The sequence below is a fragment of the Jaculus jaculus genome, chromosome 6 (assembly GCF_020740685.1).
Source record: "Jaculus jaculus isolate mJacJac1 chromosome 6, mJacJac1.mat.Y.cur, whole genome shotgun sequence".
In the NCBI taxonomy this organism is placed as follows: domain Eukaryota; kingdom Metazoa; phylum Chordata; class Mammalia; order Rodentia; family Dipodidae; genus Jaculus; species Jaculus jaculus.
Window position 1 is genome coordinate 16,429,418 of NC_059107.1, and position 22,033 is coordinate 16,451,450.

Genomic DNA, 22,033 nt, shown 5'->3' on the forward strand with positions numbered 1-22,033 from the left:
TGCTGGTTCTGTGACACCCACCCCATCTAACCCCACACCGGGCCCAGGATCCGGAGTTGGGCCTCCTGCACTGTGGCTCCGGCTCCACGTCAGCTACCTGCGCTTCATCTCTTGCGTTTTTTGTTAAGTTGACGAGCACGATTTGGACACATGGGTTTCATTTTGAGCTCCACAAGAAACTTGTTTGGGGTTTTCTGTGGCGGGGGTGGCAAAGATGGACTTGTAGTTTGCTATTCCCCAACGTGTCGCTCTTCCTGAGTAAAAATCAGGACTGTTTTGTTTCTTCTTGCCACCACTTTGGTTTCTGCCTAGTTTGCTAGCGTGCAAACAGCAGACCGTGAAAAACTCGCATTGAAGTCCGTCTTTTAATTAGAGTGGGGCGGTCGGGTGTGGTGGCACTTGTCTTTAATCCCAGCACTTGGGACTCAGAGGTAGGAGGATCACAGTGAGTTTGAGGTCACCCTGAGACTACAAAGTGAATTCCAGGTCAGCCTGAGCTAGAGCAAGACCTTACCTTGAAAAACCAAAAAAGAAAGAAAAAAAATTTTTTTAATTAGGGTAGGGACTGAGGGCACAGCTCCGTGGTAGAATGTTTGCAGATACTGCCAGGCCCTGGATTCGATCTGGTATCAGGTGAAATTCTTTTGTTAGAAGCAATTCTGGTGTCCTCTTTGACCAGGAAAAGCTATCCGTTAAAATGGTGGTTGACACTGAGGTTATGCTAAACTATTTGGGGTTGAGTCTGGGTTTTTTTATGTAGCCCGGAGTAGCTTGGTACTTGATATATAGCCAAAGATTACCTTGAACTCCTGATAATGCCTCCATCTCTCAGATAATGAGATTACAGACATGGACCATCACACCCAACAGTGAATTGGGTATTTTTTGTTTGTTCGTTTGTTTTTGATATAGGGTCTCACTCTAGCCTAGGCAGACCTGGAACTCACAGCAGCAGTCCTCCTACCTCAGCCTCCCTAGTGCTGGAATTAAAGGCATGCATCACCACACCTAGCTTTTCTTTTTTAATAATACCAGTGAAAGGCAGTTAGTGTGTTTGGGGCTTGGTGCAGAGGTTTCATTAGGTGTGAAAGGCAGAATTAAAACTGTGTTCATGATAGTGACTATTGCATGACAGATGCTTTTCTTTCCCAGACATTCAGCCTCCCCTCCCTCACCGAATTCGGCATGGGGGAGAAGTCAGAGACATGTAAGGTTCCAGAGGACCTGCTCAGTGGCTTGAAGGTTACAGATTCTCCAAAGTGCACCAACCCTCCCGATGCAGACCCTGAGAAGCAACATTCCCCAGGCAAGCTGCTCAAGGACAGTGAGTCAGCCCGAGCCCCTGAGGACCAGGGAGAAGAAGAACGCTTTCACGACTGCCGGGCCTCGTTTGAGGATGAGGAGCTGGGAGCGCATAAGGTTGAGCTCAGCACTGATGGCGAGACTTCCTCTGAACTGGATGAAGAGTACCTGATGGAGCTGGAGAAAAACATGCCCGATGAAGAGAAACAGGTGAAGATTTACTATACATAACCTGCCTCCTAGACTTTTGTTGGTTTTTGTTTCATTTGTGAGTTTATTTGTTTACTATTTTGAGGGTCTCAGTCTAGCTCAGACTGACCTGAAACTCAGTCTGTAGCCCAGGTTTTTCTTGGTTCCATGGTGAGCCTCCTATCTCAGTGCTGAGATTAAAGGTGTGAGCCACCACACCCATACATCCTTTTGATTTTTTTTTAAATTTCTGTTTATTTGGAAGGAAAGAGAGGGAAGGAGGGAGAATGGGAGCCCCAGGGCCTCTAGCTGCTGCAAATCAACTCCAGATGTATGTGCCACTTTGTGTATCTGGCTTTACATGGGTACTGAGGAATCCATCTTGGTCCTTGGGCTTTAGCAGGCAAGCGCCTTAACGGCTAAACCATGTCTCCAGCTCCCTTTTTGATGTTTTGAGACAGTCTCACTGTGCAGCCCTGGATCACCTGAACGACACTATGTAGAATGAACTTGAAGCCATCTTCCTGCCTCTGCCTCTGAGTGCTGAGCCACCATGCCCAGCTTTAAACACTGAAAAAAAAATTTTTTTTTTACTCTATTAGTTTGGCTTTTTAAATTTTTTTAAATTATGCATTTATTTGAAAGAGACAGACAGAGAGAGAAAAGCAGATAGAGATAGATAGAGAATGGGCACGGCAGGGCCTCCAGCCACTGCAAACAAACCCCAGACACGTGCGCTGCTTTGTGCATCTGGCTAACGTGGGTCCTGAGGAGTAGAGCCTCGAACTGGGGTCCTTAGGCTTCACGGGCAAGTGCTTAACTGCTAAGCCATCTCTCCAACCCTTGTTTTCTTTTTTAAGAAATTGGGGGGTGGGGCAGGGTTGTTACATAATGAACATGATACATTTAGGTATTTATTAAAGGTTTTTTTTTTTTAATATTTTATTTTTATTTATTGATTTGAGAGAAAGACACAGGCAGAGAGACAGAGAATGGGTGTGCCAAGGCCTCAAGCCACTGCAAACAAACTCCAGATGCATGCACCACCTTGTGCATCTGGCTTACATGAGACCCAGGGAATCGAACCAAGGTCCTTGGGTTTTGTTTTTTTGAGGCAAGCTCTTACTGTAACCCATGCTGACCTGGAACTTACTCTGTAACCTCAGGCTGACCTGAAACTCATGGCAGTTTGTCCTACCCACCCCCCCGTGTTGTCACATGTTTGGCTGGTTGTGAGCCACTGCAAACAAGCGTCCATCTAGGTTTTTGTGGGCGACTGAGGGATTGAACACCCGCTGGCAGGCTTTGTAAGCAAGCACCTTTAACCACTGAGCCAACCCCAGCCCTTTGTTTTTGTTTTGTGAGTTAGGGCCTGGCTACAGCTACATAGCCCAAGCAGGCCTTGAACTCCCAATATCCCTCTGCCCCTCCTTCCAAGTGCTAGGGTTACAGGTGTGCACTAGCACACCTGGTTTAAATAGTCTTCAAAAGCAAGTACTAAGGTAGGGGCTGGAGAGGAGGCTCAGTGATTAAAGTGCTCAAAAGCCAAAGGACCCGGGTTCAACTCCCCAGGACCCAGGTAAGTCAGATGCACAAGGTGATGCATGCGTCTGGAGTTGGTTTCGAGCAGCTGGAGGCTCTGGCGCACCCATATATTCTAACCCCCTTTCCCCAGCTGCTTTCAAGTACGTTTAAAAAATAAACAAACACAATCTGGTTGTGGTACCACATGTCTATAATCTCAGCACTCTGGAGGTAGAGGCTGGAGGATTGTGAGTTTGAGGCTATGTATGCAAATTCTGTCAGGGAGGGCTGGAGAGATGGCTTAGTGGTTAAGATGCTTGCCTGCAAAGCCAAAGGATTCCCATTCAATTCTCCAGGACCCACATAGGGCAGATACACAAGGGGGCGCATGTCTGGAGTTCATTTGCGGTGGCTGGAGGCCCTGGCGTGCCCATATTCATATTCTCTCTCTCTCTCTCTTTCCCTCAAATAAATAAATAAAATATATTGTTAAAAAAAGAAGGGGGGAGGGAGATGGGCGTAATAGTGCATAATGGGCCACCTCCTCTGTGCGAAAAGTAGCTTGCTCCTTCGTGTCCTTATTGCTTTGGGTCCTTGCTGAGATAAATCTGTAGCACAGCAGGGAAACACCAAGCACGTCTGCTAAACTAAGAAATTTCTATTTTATCCTTGAACTTGGAGTTCTTTGTCTTGGACTTCTGGGCTCTGTAACATGTTTTCTGGTGTATGAATTTGCTTACCACTGTGGTATAAGTTGTGTTTTGTTAATCCCTTGCAAGCATCCTCTTGACTGAATACCATGGTGGCATTGTGATTACAGAGACAATGACTGGCTCTCAAGGAACTGCCTTATATATGATAGAGATGCCATTTGTCGAATATCTACTATGATGCAGCCACTAAACCAAAAGGTTACTTAATTTAGGTTAATACAGTGGGCCTTTTTACATTAACCTTTCTCTGACTGGAAACAGCTTAGAGTGGTAAAGTAACTTGCCCAAGATTACACACCTGATGTATAATAGCAAGAATGATTCTCCAACTCAGCTCTGTTGGATGGTTAAGTATGATTAAGCATTGAATAACAATGCTCCTTCCTGCACATGTGCGTGTTCTTGCTCCTCTGCCCCTGGGCTGGGTCCTGAACTGGGCACGCCGCCTTTTCTAGAGACGGACTCTCCTTCCCTGTGTCCTTCTTACCTCACAAGCAAGGCAGTCTGAAGAGTTCGCACAGAGTCCGAGTTTACCTACAAGGAATGTGAACTAGTTGGTTGATGACACCAGAAGAGTTCATTCAGTAAATTTGGGGGATAGATTGCCAGTGGGTTGTAAGTGGGCGGTGGGGGCTCGTGTGGGAAAGAGACTTCGCTGTGAAGGGACTGAGCATGGGAAAGGGAGAAGTCGCATTTCTTTCTCTCCTTCGGCACTTTTCTCCTTTTCTTTGGGTTCTTATTTGACACCAGGTCTTATGTGTGGCCTAAGATGACCTCATACTTAGAGCATCCTACTGATACTCCTGCATCAGCTTCCAAGAATACTGGAATTTCAGACTTGTGCCACCCTGTCCTGGTTTGTTTCTTAAGATAGGGTCTGTATATATAACCCTGGCCTTGAACTCACAATCCTCCTGCCTCAGTCTTGTGAGCATGGGTGTTATAGGTATGCATCTGATAGACACTTCATTATGTAATCATTTTGTTTTATTAAAATATTTGTGTTTGGGCTGGAGAGATGGCTTAGAGGTTAAGCGCTTGCCTGTGAAGCCTAAGGATCCCAGTTTGAGGCTCAGTTCTCCAGGACTAACGTTAGCCAGATGCACAAGGGGGCGCACACATCTGGAGTTCATTTGCAGTGGCCCCCTGGCGCGCCCATTCATTCTCTCTCTCTCTCTCTCTCTCTCTCTTCCTCTTTCTCTCTCTTTGTCCGTCGCTTTCAAATAAATAAATAAAAATAGACAAAAAAACATATTTGTGTTTATCTACTTGAGAGAGAAATAAAGAGAGCATGGTATACCAGAACCTCTTGCCACTGCAAACAAGCTCCAGATGCATACACCACTTTGTGCATCTGGCTTTATGTGGGTATGGGAGAATTGAGCCCAGGCCAGCAGTCTTTGCAATCAAGTGCTTTTAACCACTGAGCAATCTCCCTCACCCATCATTTGGTTTAATATGAAAGTGGGTTTGTTTGTTTGGTTTGCATGTCAAGGCAAACCTGTATGCCTACTCCTGGGCAAGCAAAGAACAGGTGGATTGCTGGAGCTCGCTGGCTGGACAGTCTAGCCTAACTGGTGGACTTTAGATCAGTGACAGACCCCACCTCTAAGGCGTGAACAACATCGCTGAGGAGTTGAACACCCTAGATTGTCATTTGGTCAACATGTGCACCTATACACACACATGTGCCACACACATACAAGCATGTAGATACATGCACACCACACACACAAAGAAGGAAAGAGAGAGAGAAAGAAAGCAAAGTTGCAGGGTGCGGTGGTGCACACCTTTAATCCCAGCACTCGGGAGGCAGAGGTAGGAGGATCGCTGTGAGGGCAGGGCCATCATGAGACTACAGATGAATTTCAGGTCAGCCTGGGCTAGAGTGAGACCCTATCTCAAAAAAAAGAAAGAAAGAAAGAAAGAAAGAAAGAAAGAAAGAAAGAAAGAAAGAAAGATCAAGTACTTATAACTAATACATGCTCTTTAGAAACTGATTAAGAACTAAGAAGATGGCTCAGTGGTGAAAGGTATTTGCTTGCAAAGCCTGATGACCCAGGTTAGATTCCCCCAGAACACGTGGTACATACACCTGGAGTTAATTTGCAGTGGTAGGAGGCCTGGCTGGGCCCATGTTCACTCTGTCTCTTAAGTAAATACAAGTAACATACATGGGGAGATGACTTAGGGGTTAAAAGCACTTGCTTGCAAAGCCTGCTGGCCTGGGTTCAACTCCCCAGTACTCACATAAAGGCAGATGCACAAAGTGGCACATGCATCTGGAATTTGTTTGCCATGGCAAGAGGCCCTGGCATGCCCATTCTTTAATTCATAAATTAAAGTGTAAATATATTTTTATTTATTTATTTGAGGGAAAGAAAGAGCCCGCGAGAGAGAATGGGTGCCTCAGGGTATCTAGCCAGTGCAAATGAACTCCAGACACATGTGCCACCTTGTGCATCTGGCTTATATGGGTCCTGGGGAATTGAAACGCCGAGGTCCTTTGGCTTTGCAGGCAAGTGCCTTAACTGCTAAATATATATATATATACGTGTGTGTGTGTGCGTGTATGTATGTGTGTGTGTGTGTGTGTGTGTGTGTGTGGTTGGTTTTTTGGGTTTTTTTTTTTTTTTTTTTTTTTGGTTTTTTGAGGTAGGGTCTCATGCTAGCCCAGGCTGACCTGGAATTCACTATGGAGTCTCGGGTGGCCTTGAACTCACGGCAATCCAACTACCTCTGCTGGGATTAAAGGCATGCACTATCACGCCCAGCTATAAATGTATCTTTTAAAGAAATGATTAGATACCTGTTTAAAGGTAGTTGGGCATGATGGTGGATGCCTGTAATCTTAATGAGAATAAGTCAGGAGACTTACAAATTTGAGGGAAGACTGGGTTATGTAGTGAGATCCAGGCTAGCCTGGGTTACATAGCAGAACCTGTTGCCCCTCCCCCCCCCAAAAAATTGACAATCCTCTATTTATACTTCAAGTACGTTGTGCTGACACTGTAGGAGATTTGATAGTGCTGTCTGGATCTGCAAATGTAAGCTAGGGATGGGGAGATTGCTCAGGGTTAAAGAACTTGCTTGCAAAGCCTGACAGCCCAGGTTTGATTCTCCAGGACCCATATAAAGCCAATGCACACAGTGCATTTGGAGTTTGTTTGCAGTGCCCATACTCACACTCTTACACATACACACACTCACACAAATAAATAAGTAAAAATATTTCTTTAGAGAAACACAAGGAGAGAGGAAGAATGAGAATGGTGCGCCAGAGCCTCCAGCCACTGCAAATGAACTCCAGACACATATGCCACCTTGTGCATCTGGCTTACGTGGGTCCTGGGGAATCGAACCGAGGTTCTTTGGCTTTGCAGCCAAGTGCCTTAACCACTAAGCCATCTCTCTAGCCCAGTAAAAATATTTTTAAAAAGAAAGAAAATGAAAGCTATATTGCCTGCCCTCCATGTAGTAAAACTTTGGTCTCCTAGGTCAGGAAATGATATTTTTATGTTTTCTACAAGTATGTTTAAGATACTTTTTATTTATAAATTTAGTATTCCAAAAAGCAATACATCTTGCTTTAAAAAAAAAATCAGGTATAATTTACATGTAATGGAAAAGAATAAGAATATAAGTTCTGTCATGACAATCTGATGGTTGTTGACAGCTCTAAACACCTGTGTGATTCACATCCGCACCCCCCCCCCCCTTATTTTGGAGATAGGATCTTGCTCTAACCCAGGCTGACCTAGAATTCACAATGTTGTCTCAGGATGGCCTCAAACTCACAGCAGTCCTTCTACCTCTGCCTCCCAAGTGCTGGGATTAAAAGGTATATGCATCTGGTGTTACATAGGTATTAGGGACTGGAACTCTGGACCATCAGGCTGTGCAGGCAAGTGCCTTTAACCACTGAGCCATCTCACTAGCTCCCCAAAATGCACATGTAATAGTTTCACCAGGTTTGCTCACATCAGCTGCTGTTAGCTCTGTTTGTGTGAGGCGTCCACATGGGTGCTTCTTAGTGCTCACTGCAGGAGGACTGGGCTTGGTTCTGTAAGAAGAAATGGTCTTACTGTGTAGCTTGACTAACTTGAAACAGCGCCTCCTGTCCTTTCCCTCTTCCTCTCGGTTTTATCCCCGCTGACCTGGAACTCACTCTGTAGCCCCAGGCCTCCCACCTCACTCTCCTGAAGGCTGGGATTAAAGGCCCGCCCCTCCCATGTCTGGCTGCTTCTCATTTTTCTTTTGTTTTTCTTTTTCTGTTTTTTTTAATTTTGTGGCAAATTCTTTCAGGCTCATTATAGTTTTTAATTAACATTTATCTAGTAAACAACTGATTTAGTAGACAACTGAAAGTAAAGACTAGTGCTCTTGAGGTGTGAGAGCTGAAACAATTGTGGTTACACATTTTACAAGGCAAATGCATTGACTCATATGATGAGGGTCATTACGCTAGTTTAAAAGACAGGGCAGCCCCCTCATACATTGTTCATTTAAAGTGAATATTAAAATGCACAGTTGTGTATCTAGTCCACAGAAAGCCCATCACAATCTTAATGTTCTGTGTAACAAATGCCCACCTCTTAGGTGCTTTGAAAGTTTTATTTATGCCTAATTATTAAGTCAAAAATAATGTAAATAGTCCATTTAAAATGAGCTAATGTTTTCATGTGGATGGGTGTCAGTATATGTACACAGGAAATACAGGGCAGTCCTATCTACCTGTATTTTTAAAAAGACTATCTTTCCAGATTTACATACTCATCACTGTAAGAAGCGGTATGTAGAATTTAAGGTTTCACAGTGGTCAGAAAGCAGCAGTTATTCCTGCAATATCTCATTAGCATCTGACTCAAATGTTCTTAGATTACATAATCTAGAAGACGTCTAGCCCATATAAAAAATCTGTCATTATTCTGAGAAGGCCCCACTGTTACCCAAGAATCCATCAGAAAGAACAGCGATGCAGTGCAGAACAGTGAATCCACCTGACTGCTGGCGCTTACTCGGAGAAACAATCTGGTCATGGGGAAACGGTCAACTGTACCTCTGGGGACACTGCCAGTGGGATTCTCATGTGACCAAGGCACGCTATTTCTAAACGGGGGACCACGGGATCAGGGTGAAGTCACACGACCGCAATTACAAACTTACATTCCTGGGCAGCGTAACTGGACCAACTCCTCTCCAAATAGTTCAGAGCTAGTCTACCACCTCACCCAGAGTACTCAAGAGGGTATGTTGGAGCAGAAGTAAACTCTAGCACATTCTTAGTGCTGTATTAAGTGTGAAGATCAGCACACCTCTACCACAACAGTACTGTTCCAGGATGTAGGGAGGAGTAGTGGTAATAAGAAAACAGACAATTGCACAGTTAACAGAAAAGAAAAACATATGTGTCAAAATCTGCACTAAGCCCACATCCAAAGGAGTCTCACAGGTCAGTGGTGTGCGGAACTCCGGGTTCTGTGGTAGAGTTCCGCGTTGGACTTGCAGGCCACTGGCATGGGTGGGCTCATGGCCTGTCTGCCAGGGGTGAACATGCTCCACAGAGCTATCCTGCTGTCTGCTGAGCCACAGAATTCACAGAAGTTCAGGTTATTTGTTATCTGAATCACTCTTTATGCTAAGTTTGATGTAGTTGAAGATAAAGTGGCTTTTTGGTCAATGATTGCAGTTTCTTCCTTTTAAAGTCAGTGGGTTTCTTGTAACAGTTCTGTTACAATGGGCCCAGGTTTAACTTCATCCACTTCCATGAAAGCAAAACACTTGGTGCTGGTAAACCTCCTCCAAAGGCTTGTAGTGTTTGAATTCAAAAAAGATAGCTGTACCTTTGGTTAATTTTTCAACGTGCTTCTGGAGCTCAGCGTCCACATTAAAATGAACATACGGGCGGGAGAAATAGTTTAGTGGTTAAGGCACTTGTCTGCAAAGCCAAAGAACCCAGGTTCCATTCCCCAGGACCCACGTAAGCCAGATGCACAAGGTGGCGCATGCGTCTTGAGTTTGTTTGCAGCGGCTAGAGGCCTTGGTGTGCCCATTCTCTTTCTCTCCTTTCCCCTCTCTTTTTCTACTTCTTTGTTCCCTCATAAATAACATAGAAGTATTTTTTTTAAATGAATATATATATCTTCTTTAGGCCACAGGAGTATCTTGCAGCAGAGTTAAGTCTATGCCATTCACATCCTTCACACTGACTGTAACATAGGGATGATGCATTGCCCAGCATCCTTCACACCAATTTTCTCAATTCTGATAGTGAGTAAGGTCCTTCCTGGCTCTGATGGCAACCTGGGTAGCAAAGTACCAGGAACTCTAGCAGGAAAAAAATCTGCTGTGCCAGCACCACCCCCTTCTTCATCCTCTTCATATTCCACGTTCTCTTCTTCAGGTACGAAAATTTTTCTTAACGGGACAGGCTGAACATCAAGTGGAAATTCTTTATTATATTTAAGAATATTCTTTGGGATTGGTTCTAGTTTCTTCAGGTCCTCCAGTTTAAATTCTTCTTTGGACTGGGGACTGTAAAGCTCTCAGTTCCAAGCATGTTGCAATTTTGCCTGTGGTTTCCTTTTGTTCTGCGAATTCAGAATTGTGCTGAGCCTGGCCCTCCTTTTGCAGACGTCTTGCTAATATCTGGTACTCATCTGTCGCCTCCGCCAGCTGGCTGCAGGAGTCGAAGTCCGCACCTCCTACAGCTGGTGCCCCGGTGCTGCAGCAGACTCCGGGTCACCTCCAACATGGCGGGTCCCCGCGCAGTCCCCTCCCGCCCCGACCCAGCAAGACCGGGCTCCAGGGCACCATCCTCCCCGAGTCTGGCCTCAGTGTGAACATGCTACGCTCAACCACCACCACCCACTGAGAAACTTTTGTGTTTTTGTTGTTGTTGTTTGTTTGTTGGCATAGGGTCTCACTCTAGCTCAGGCTGACCTGGAATTAACTGTGTAGTCTCAGGGTGGCCTCAAACTCAAGGTGATCCGAACCTCCTACCTCTGCCTCACAAGTGCTGGGATTAAAGGCATGCACTACCAAAACCGGCCCCTTTCTTTTTTAAGAAATATATTTTTATTTAAAAGCCAGGATGCAGAAGTAGGAGGATAACTGTGAGTTCAAGGCCACCCTGAGACTACATAGTTAATTCCAGGTCAGTCTGGACCAGAGTGAAATGCCACCTTGAAAAAGAAAACACAAAAATTTATTTATTTACAAGCAGAGAGGGGGAATGGGCACACCAGGGCCTCTGCTGATGAACTCCAGGTACCCGGATTTGGGTGGATACTCACTCAGGTCGCTTGGCTTTGCAGGTAGACACCTTAACCACGGAGCAGTCTCTCCAACCCTCTCATTTTTCCTACACTTGATGCTGATTTCCATGTTTCTGCCTCCTCATTACATCATTTTCAGTCTTACCCGGGTTGTAACTTGGATGTCTGCAGGGAATACTCTCATGATTATTTCCAGATCATACAATCCCTTCTGTAACTGAACTGAGACTGACTGCTAACCCGTGAGCAAGCTCAGATCTTGTTTCTCTTTCCTGTCATGTAAGTTCATTTCGACTCAAGTATCCATTTAAATAACTTACTGTAATACCCACAGCTGGAGCTAATGTACATTACCAGCAAGTGAATGAATCAACTCTGGGATTTAGGAACTGGAAGGAACTCTAGGTTTCTGGTCCTGAGTTTAAGCCAGGGAAATAAAGCTATTGCTGTAAAGCATTTGAGAGTGTGTGGGGTCTTTTACGTTCTTTGCTAGTAGAGAAGACAGATGGGGCGCCAGACATGTGGCTCAAGGCTTTAATCCTAGCACTTGGGAGGCAAAGGTAGGATCACCATGAGTTCAAGGCCGCCCTGAAACTACAATAGTGAATTCCTTGTCAACTTGGGCTAGAGCAAGACCCTATCTTGAAAAAAAAGAGAAAAGAAAAGGAAAAGGCAGATGGCATTCTGTGCTGCTTATGTTGATGGAGGAAGATCCCTTTGGGTAGCTCACTGGTTTCATGCTTAATGGTGCCTGTGAATTATGGGAATCTTATTAGCTACTGACCCCTGAGGTGACTGCTAGGCATCTTCTGTGTTAACAAGCAGTCCCATAGGTCTTCTTTATTATTATTTGAGAGAGAAAGAGTGAGTATGGGCATGCCAGGGCACCTACCCCTGCAAATGAACTCCAGACATATGCACCACTTTGTGCATCTGGCTTTATGTGGGTCCTGGGGAATTGAACGCTGGCTGGCATGCTTCGCAAGCACCTAGCTATCTCCCAAGCCTAGAATTTTGATGTAGCATGAATGTGTCCAGAATTTTTTGGCAGGCAGAGAGCCACATACAGATGTGTAAGCCACACTGACCACATCCAGCATTAGGAGAAGCGTACCGAGTGGGCTTGCTCACCGTCTAAGAGTGACTGGTGGGACAGAATGTGGGCTGTACAACACATTTGTTTCTGGTTTGTTTTGAGAAAGGGTCTTGCTGTAAAGCCCATGCTGCTAGCAATCCTCCTGTCTCTTGTCTCCTGAATACTGGGGTTAGTGCGTGCCACTGCCCCCAGCTAAGTGGATTTATGTTTGTTAAATTGAGTTTTGGAAAATGGACATTTCCTTCCTGTTTTTTTATTTTATTTTTAAATTTTTTATTTATTTTTAATTTTTTGTTTACTTGAGAGCGACAGACACACAGAAAGAGACAAATAGAGAGAATGGGCGCGCCAGGGCCTCCAGCCACTGCAACCGAACTCCAGACACTGCGCCCCCTTGTGCATCTGGCTAACGTGGGTCCTGGGGAATCGAGCCTTGAACCAGTGTCCTTAGGCTTCACAGGCAAGCGCTTAACTGCTAAGCCATCTCTCCAGCCCTTATTTATTTATTTATTTATTTATTTATTTATTTATTTATTTATTTATTTGAGAGAGCAATAGGCAGGGAGGCTGGGCGTGGTGGCATATGCCTTTAATCCCAGCACTAGGGAGAGGCAGAAGTAGGAGGATCACTGTGAGTTCAAGGCCACCAAAGACAGAATGGGTGTGCCAGGGCCTCCAGCAACTGCAAATGATCTCCGGATGCATGGCCCACTTTGTTCATCTTTCTTTACATGAATACTGGGGAGTTGAACTTGAGTCTTTAGGCTTTGCAGGCAAGTGCCTTAACCACTGAATCATCTCTCCAGCCCTTTTTCCTGGTTTTTGTTTTTTATGTTTTATTTATTTGCAGAGAGAATATGGACGTGCCATGGTCTCTTGCCACTGCAAATGAACTCCAGATGCATGTGCCACTTTGTGCATGTGGCTTTACATGGGTACTGGTGTCAGGCTCAGCAGACAAGCTCTTTAACGCCTGAGCCATCTCTCCAGCCCCACTTTTCTGTTTTTGAGTAGGTGTACCAAGTCTTTACTGGAGAAGCTTGCCTCCTCCCTCTTGTAGATAGTAGACGCTCAGTGTCAGAGGAGAATGGCAGGCCAGGTTGTACTTCTGCAGTGCAGGTAATACAAAACAAACCACCAAGAAATGGCAATGATGAGTGAACTGGTCTGCAGACTTTAGACGTTGTCAGTGAAATGAGCAAGTCTGGCTGGACCCTTCCAGTTTCCCTCCATCTCCTCATATCCCAGGGGAGTGTCCATGCTGGCCGCACTGAGTCCACTCAGGAGGCTGCGGAATGGCACCACAATGTTACCTTGAAAGCTGAAACCAAAGATGGCATCCACCACCAGCTCATCACCCACCATGGGCTCTGGGGACAGAAAATGGAATCTTAGTTTTTACTTATTTGAGAGAGAGAATGGGCATTCCAGGGCCTCCAGCCACTGCAAACAAACTACAGATGTATGTGCCATCTCGTGCACCTGGCTTATATGGATTCTGGGAATCAAACCTGGGTCCTTTGGCTTTGCATGCAAGTGCCTTAACCACTAAGCCATCTCTCCAGCTCTTGTCTATCTTCTTTTTACTAGAAGGGTAAGACACCAAGTATATTGGCACTCCATAGGCTGAAGTGCGATCGCCATGAGTTCAAGACCAGCCTGGGCTGCATAGTGAATTCCAGGTCATTCTAGGCTAGAGTGAGACCCTGCCTCACACAAACAAAAACCAACCAACCAAAAGAAGTTTTCAGTCTTAATACCTTTGAAATCACGCATCACTCGATTTACACACAATTTTTTTTTTCTTGTCACCAGTCACAGGCCTTTTAAGGTTACAAGGAGTATCTTTGAATCTAAGTTACAGATAGAACCTAACCTTCATTCTGGCTACAAATCATTCTTAAGGGACTTCTTTTCCATTACAAAAAGCCAGGCAGCTGAGTGTGGTGGCTCACCACTTCAATCCCAGCACTCAAGAGACAGAGGTAGGAGGATCGCTGAATTCAAGGCCACCCTGTGACTGCATAGTGAACTGCAAGTAAGCCTGGGCTAGAATGAGACCCTAACTTGAAAAGCCAAAGAACCAAAAAAAAAAAGAATGATTTGTCATCTGATGCCTTTGGCTGTTTGTACTCCACGTGTAGGCTTCTCAGCCACTGGGCAGGACTGAGACCGAAGGTGTTCATTCGCCTCTGTGGTCTAGTGCTTAGGCTCGTGTGGGCTTTTTTACTCTTCCCTCTTGGCTGTGCTTGAGGGAAAACCAGTGCTGTGGTGCTTTGCTGCAGTTACTTCACAAAGCCGCAAGGGGCAGCAGAGCCCCGCCAATACGTGGTGATAAGGAAATAAACTTGCTGGTGTGAGAGAGCCTCTTGGTCTTCTCCATGTAGCTGCCAAACACGTTCCGACCATGGGATTCCTAAAGTTACTTTTTAAATTACCCAGTGAAAGAGTCTAAGAATGGTAGGATATACACTTGTAAGCTCCAAGTCTCCAGAATAGACATTTATCTTGTACTCACTGACCTAAAGTAAAAGGAATATTCTAGCTACCTACTAAATTGCAGAATCTTTGTTGGATCATTCTTGGTTGATGAGGGAATAGAAGAGTACTTTTTCCCATTTTTTTCCAGGCTACACTAAAACTCAGAAATACTGAAAGTTCTCTAGCCATGTGTGTATGTGTCCCAGTTAATAGAATTTAGGCTTGTTTACTGTTTTAGTGGATTTCTCCTTGTAAAGTTCATAGCATGCTGTCTGGCACAGACCAGTGCTCTGCACACACTTCAGCTGCTTTGTACAAGGACTGGTGTGAAAACTCACTATGAATCCAGTATGTATGAAGTTTCGACTCGGGTAGATACTGTGTGTGGGCATGACACAGCCATCCGGCATCTAGTATAGGTAGTAGAAGCAGATAGGATTGCTGTGTTAGAAAATGGGAAATTACAAGGTAAGGTTAGAGTCAAGTCATGGTTAATTGCAACTCATCTTCTGTACAGAACTAAAAAGCAATGCACAATTTTATTTATTTATCTATTTGCAAACAGAGAGAGAAGGGGCACACCAGGGCGTCTATCCACTGCAAACGAACTCCAGATTCTTATGCCACTTAGTGCATCTGGCTTTATGTGGGGACTGGGGAATTGAACCCGGATCATTAGGCTTTGCATACAAGTGCCTTAATCACTGAGCCATTTCTCCAGGCCCTGCAATGTACATTTTTTATGTATGATTTCTTTTTTTGTTGTTGTTGTTAGTTTGAGGTAGGGTCTCACTTCAGCTGAGGCTGACCTGAAACTGACTAAAACCCAGGCCAGCCTCCAATTTATGGCAATCCTCCTACCTCAGCCTGCTAGGATTATTGGTGTGAATCACTATTACCTGATTTACAGTGCATAATTTTTTTGTTTGTTTTGTTTCTGGAGGTAGGGTCTCACTCTGGCCCAGGCTGACCTGGAATTCTCTATGTAGTCTCAGGGTGGCCTCAAACACTTGATGATCCTCCTACCTCTGCCTCCCTAGTGCTGGGATTAAAGGCGTGCGCCACCATGCCCGACCACAGTGCATAATTTTTAAGACCTTGGCTATTTAATGTTATTATGGAAGGATACTTGGGTCAAATACTGGGCATAGTGTTGCACACATTTAATCCCAGCACCCGGGAGGCAGAGGTAGGAGGATCACCATGAGTTCAAGGCCACCCTGAGACTACATAGTGAATTCCAGGTCAGCCTAAGCTAGAGTGAGACCCTACCTAGAAAACAAAACAAAAGACATGTATACTATTAATTCAGGTGATTTTGGAAATTCATTCATTTTTTAGCAGCCAGTACAGTACCCTCAGTAAATAGAAAATGTTGGGTTTGGTTTTGTTTGTTTGAGACGAGATCTCGCTCTTTAGCCCTAGGTGGTCTGGAACTTACTGTGTGAACCAGGCTTGTTTACTTGAACTTGAGGGTGATTCTCACCACACCCAGCTACATAGAAGGTTTTGTTTGTTTTTTTATTTGTGTGTGTGTTTTGAAGGCAGGATCATTGTGTAGCCCAGGTTGGCCTTTAACTCAAAGGGATCCTCCTGCCTCAACATCTTGAGTTATCAGGTTTGTAGGTGTGAGCCACTGCACCCTGCTGTAGTAGATTATTGTTGATCATGATATTTGTGTAGTGATTTTGAAAGCCTTGTTTGTTGTAGAATAGACCTGGTAGGTAAGTACATAGTCTCCAACCTGAAGTGGTTTTATTTATGATTTTTCAACTTAAAATCATGTGAAAGTAGTAATGTATTTAGTAGAAACTCTACATCTTATTTTATCCTGTTGGGAATTTTAATATATGAACATACTGTAATTTGGTCTTCCTCTTATCACATTATCCTCTTTTGTCTCCTGTCCCAGGAATGCTCTTTGGAGTTTGGAATTTGGCACTCTTTGACAGGATTCAGGGAGCCTGTAGCTCCCATGGAGCCACACAGTCACTAGGGTGGGCGGGCCAGCAGTTCCCTGCATTATGCTGTGTGGCTATAATGTTTGGTAGTTCAAGGCTGTTATGCATTTCTAAGTCAGGGAGCATCTGTATAGGAACCAGGGTTCTCAAAATACCAGTTCATATTGAAAGGACCCAGGAGTCCTTGGAGCAAAGGCCAATTCCAGGTCCAAGACAGGCAAAGTACAAAACACTGTAACTGAAATATTGCATATACCTGTAGAACACTCTACTCTGAGGAAGACAAACCCAGGTAAAAGGCTTATGGAGTTGGGGCAGTGAAGGCTTGGGCAGGAAATTTGGGGGGGCTGAGTACCTGGCATGTAGTGTGAAAGACCCCATAAGTGTATGTGTTGAGCGCAGCCTTCACAAGAGCCATCTTGCCCCATTCTTAGCCCTACAACCTGGGAAATTATTTATATAGTAACAGCCCATCTTTCTCAGTGCTTTGTTGAGAATTTTTATAAAGCCTATAAGGCAGAATTAAAGTCTGAAATTAGAGATACTATATGTAGTCTGTATTCAAAAAAAGATGATGAGGGAGAAGCCACCTGGAAGGGAGGCTGTCAGAGGGAAGGGAAATTTGGTCTGGGGGTTTGGAAAAGGGAGCTGGGAGGGTTGTTCCACAGGTGGACGTGTAGATGAGGCCACGCGTGGGTGTGAGAAGCAGCACGGGTGCAGTGGAGACGGCGCAGGCCCACGTTGGAAGGCAGTAATGAGATCAGACTAGAGGAGAAGGCCTGGGGGTAAGATGGAAGCTAAAGTTTGGAATGAAAATTTGATGTAGAATAAAGAGTAAGAATTTGTTTCTGTGTTTTGTTTGCAGTGATGGGATTGAAACCAAGAACTACACATATGCTAGGCAAATGGTTTACCACTAAGTCAAATCCACCCTCAGCCTTAAGAGAGAGAGAGATAGGCTCTTGCTAAAATTTTTAGGCAGGCCTTGAACTTGCTCTGGGCCAAAAGTGTGTAGCTTTACCTGCCAGGAGTGGTGGCTCACACCTGTAATCTCAGCATGCATCGAGAGTTGGGGGCTAGCCTGGCCTACATGGTGAGGCCCAGGACCAGTGACTGCCTGAGGAGGGAGGGATTCCGGTCAGCAAGCAAGGGCACTCGCTGTTGGGGACTTTCTTTGCCAGTTCCTGTGATGACTTACAGAGTCACTACTTCCCTCTGAGTCTTTGGTGAAGGGAAGGAGTGCTGGGAAAAGAGCCTTAGAATGGTCTTGAACCCGTTTCTATGAAAGTAGAAGGAGCTGTGCGGGGATGAGAAGCTGCTCGCGGAACAGAACTCCCGGAGAGACCGATGCCCGGCTGTGCTGCAGAAGGTCGGTGCTGCCAGCTGACGTGTGAGGGCGGCCCTGTGACAGCGTGTGAGGACCTCTGGTCCCGGCGCCCTCTGCGTCCACTGTCCTTTAGAGAAAGCGTGTGCAGGCAGCAGAACAAACGCCAGGCTTTTTTCTGGGATGAAGTCGAGCTCTCGGCATAGCTGGAAGATCAGCTTTCTCTGCAGAGCGTTATTCTTAGCTGTTTCCTAGGAGATGTTGAACACGGTGGTGGCATTAACCCTCCCTCCTTTACACGGTGTGTGGCAGGCTGCGGCAGCTCCTTCCGGGGTCTGCTCTGTGCTCGGTCACAAGTTACCAGCCGAATGTTGCCCTCATGATTATATTCTAGAACCTTTGTCTTGATGGTTCAACTTTCAGTCCTCTTAATTATAAAGAAATGGAGAGGGCTAGAGAGATGGCTTAGCATTTAGCACTTGCCTGCAAAGCCAAAGGACACAGGTTTGATTCCCCAGTACCCATGTAAGCCACATGCTTACAAGGTGGTAGATGCATCTGGAGTTCAGTTGTTGTGGCTGAAGACACCTGGGGTACCCATTCTCCTCTCTGTCTCCAATAAATAAACAAAATATTTCAAAAGAAAAAAAAAAGAAATGGGAGTCTGGCGTGGTGGTGCACGCCTTGAATCACGGCACTTGGGAGACAGAAGTAGGAGGATTGCTGTGAGTTCGAGGCCATCCTGAGACTACATAGTGAATTCCTGGTCAGCCTGGGCTAGAGTGAGACCCTACCTCAAAAACCAAAAAAAAAAAGGAAGAAAAGAAATGGAGAAATTTCTCAGACTGGCCCTGATTGATTCTTCTCTGAGTATCTAATCTTTGCCCATTGGAAACCTCGTGTTGTAAATTTACCAAGGAATAATTGGCTTGTTAGATCTCCCCTGGGACCGTCAGCTGGCCGGCTCTGGCACCTCTCTGCAGAACCTTGCCCACGAGTTGTCTTTGAAGAGCACATCATGGAACAAAGGTAGGGCGTGTGGTGCTCACCTTTAATCCCAGCACTCGGGAGGCAAAGGTAGGAGGATCGCCGAGAGACTGCATCATCGATTCCAGGTCAGCCTGGGCTAGAGTGAAACCCTACCTCAAAAAAGCCAGGGAAAAAAGGAACAGAAAGGAGGTTGAAGCTAGAGTTAAAACAGAAGAAACAGTTCTTAAAGGATGGACATGCACTGCAGTGACCAGATGCCTTCTCTTTCTGTGGTGTGTGTGCATGGTGTCTGTGTGCGTGTGAGCACACGTGGAGTTGGAGAACAGCTTTCCAGGGCTAGTCCTTGTCTCACCTCCCTGAGGCAGCGTCTCATTCTCTGTGTTGTTCACCCCTGGGTTTGCCAGGCCACCTGGTCTTCGTGCTTCTGGGAAATTCTCCTGGGGTCTAAAGCTTGGGACACATGCTTACATGGCAAGCACCTTGTCCACTGCGCCGTCTCCCTTTCCTAAAATATCTGTCAACTGTATTTCTTCAGGGGTTTCCTTGGATGGTCAGCATCCAGCCCCTCTTTCTGTTCCGAGGAATTCTCCTGTGCTGTCATCTTGTCAGGTGGCAGCAGCTGGGTCTGTCACTCCACTTCCTAACTGTCATCAAGCCATGTGACCTATGTGTGGCCTACTGGATTCTTCGGACCAAGACCCTGAGTGTAGATCAAGTGAGACCAGAAAAGGGGATGGCTAAAATTGATCTGCCACCATTACAATCCTATATTGGCCAGGCTTTGACTAAAAGCATGCTAACATTTTCTGTTTTTTTATTTTTCTTTTTGTGGTTTTTTGAGGTGGGGTCTGTCTCTAGCCCAGGATGACCTGGAATTCACTATGTTGTCTCAGGCTGCCTCCAAACTCAGAGCAATCTTACTACCTTTGCTCCTTGAGGGCTGGGATTAAAAGCATGTGCCACCATATCCAGCTGTTCTGCTCTTTTTATTCATTTATTTACTTGAGAGGGGAAGAGAATGAGAATGGCCATGTCAGGGCCTCTAGCCACTGCAGACAAACTCCAGATGCTTGTGCCAACTTGTGCATCTGGCTTATGTGGGTATTGGGAAATCAAACCTATGTCCTTAGGCTTTGCAGACAAGTGCTTTAACTGCTAAGCCATCTCTCCAGCCCTGTTTTCTGCCTTTTGAATTAGGAGCATCACTTTTCACCCTAGCTAGCTGTCTTAGCATAGGCTTTGTTTCCCATTGATTCTCAGGGTTCCTGGTCTCATCCCAGTAAATCTGTTCCCAAGAATCACTTGCTTGGGATAGTTTGTTCTTGGCATTCAAAACCCCAACTGGGGCTAGAGAGGTGGCTTAGCAGTTAAAGTATTTGCCTATGAAGCCTAAGAGCCCAGGTTCAATTCCCTAGTACCCATGTAAGCCAAATGCACAAGGTGGCACATATGTCTGGAGTTTGTTTGCAATAGCTAGATGCCCTGGCATGCCCATTCTTTCCCGCCGCCCTTCTCTCTGCCTCTTTCTCTCATTCATAAATAAATAATAAATAAAATAAAAATTCTTTAAAAAAAAAAAGTCAGGGCTGGAGAGATGGCTCAGCAGTTAAGGTACTTGCCTGCAAAACCTAATTACCTGAGTTTGATAAGTGGCACATGTGTCTGGAGTCCGTTTTTAGTGGCTGGCAGCCCTGGTATGCCCATTCTCTGTCTTCTTTCACTGCTTACAAATAATTTTTTTTTAACTGTCCAAAAATGGAAGCCAGGCCTCCAAATACTTCTTCCATTCTGACTTATGGCATCCACATCGTCATGATGTTCCTGGTAGAAAGTGCACACAGATTCAGCACGAGCCGACTTTACTCTGCAGGGTGACATGTGCTCTGTCTTTGTGATGTGTGCTACGTGCCTGTGGCCACCTGTGAATTTGAGTTGTTAGAAGAAGCCAAGAGGAGAGAATGTGCTCCTTTAACCCAGCCCATAAAGAGAGGTCCTTTAATGATTAACTTCCATAACTGTAATATACTGTGATTAGTGTAGTCTCAGGCTGGCCTCGAACTCTCAGCCGTCCTACTGCCTCTGCCTCCCAAGTGCTGGGGTGAAAGGTGTGTGTGCACCACCACGCCCAACCTTGGTTTTGTTTATTTTTGTTTTTTCAAGGCAGGGTCTTGCTCTAGCCCAAGTTGACTTGGAATTCACGCTAGTCTCAGGTTGACCTTGAACTAACAATGATCCTTCTACATCTGCCTTTCGAGTGGTGGGATTAAAGTCATGTGCCACCATGCCAGTAAAAATATTTTAAAAAGTTAACTTGCTGTCTATAATCTAGAGAATGAAGAAAGCTTGCCTTTTTGTTCATTTATAGTACTGTGAGAGACTGAATCCTTCTTTAATATCTTTCAGAAAAGAAGAGAAGAGAGCACTAAGTTGAAGGAGGAGGGGAATGAGCAGTTCAAGAAAGGAGGTAAGAGCTGATGGACTGAGGCCTGGTCACATGACCTCGTTCTGTTCTGGAGCTGAGGACTCACCAAGGAGCCCTGGAAGCAGCTGCCGTGTCTAGCTGCTCCCCTGTGCGCTGCTCTCCCGCGCCTGGAGCTGTCTTGTCTCAGCTGTGGATCATCCTCAGTCACCGCGCATCTCTTGGCATCATTTTGTGTCAGAATCTGTTAATGTAGATGTTGGGGTAACACATGCATTGCTTCAGAAATGCCTAACCTCGATGCATCAGTGTAAAAGTGGAGTCCGCATTCCAGTCACTGCAGCGCTAGGCCTTCACCTCCCGTTCTTACTGTTTGTTGAAGCAACGTCCCACTACCTAGCCCGTGTGCTGTGGCCACCGGCATGTGCTGTCACACCCAGCGACTTTCTGTGTTCTTCCATGTGCCTTTTCCTTTGTTGTATCAGCTTGTAGTTCCTGTTACAAAATATATGAAAGCGAGCTAACTTTATATTTTAAAAAAAAGTTTTGTTTATTACTTAATTCACAGTTTTGGAGGCTAAAAGTCCAAAAAAGCATAGTGCCTCCTCTGGTGAGTACCCTATAGCCAGTGATGGGGTGAGAGGAAGGAATCATACCTCAAACTAAACAGGAGCGGTGGGAGAGACTCGGGGTCTGCTCAGACTTTGTGACAACTTGCCGTCCTGAGAACTTGCTTCTGCAGACAAGGATTCCCTTC

At 45.4% G+C, this 22,033-nt stretch overlaps 1 protein-coding gene and 1 pseudogene across 2 annotated transcripts in view; one reads left to right on the forward strand and one right to left on the reverse strand.

Annotated features, from left to right (window-relative positions):
- The window catches only part of Ttc1 (tetratricopeptide repeat domain 1), a 35,734-nt gene that overhangs the window by 480 nt on the left and 13,221 nt on the right, over positions 1 to 22,033 (forward strand). For both annotated transcript variants that reach the window (XM_045152531.1, XM_004657485.2), the window contains exons 2-3: positions 1,153 to 1,512; positions 21,261 to 21,321. In XM_045152531.1, the coding sequence (XP_045008466.1) occupies positions 1,186 to 1,512; positions 21,261 to 21,321 (388 nt within the window). In that variant the 5' untranslated portion in view covers positions 1,153 to 1,185. The remainder of the gene's footprint in view (positions 1 to 1,152; positions 1,513 to 21,260; positions 21,322 to 22,033) is intronic.
- Positions 9,355 to 10,482, reverse strand: LOC101606368 (annotated as a pseudogene).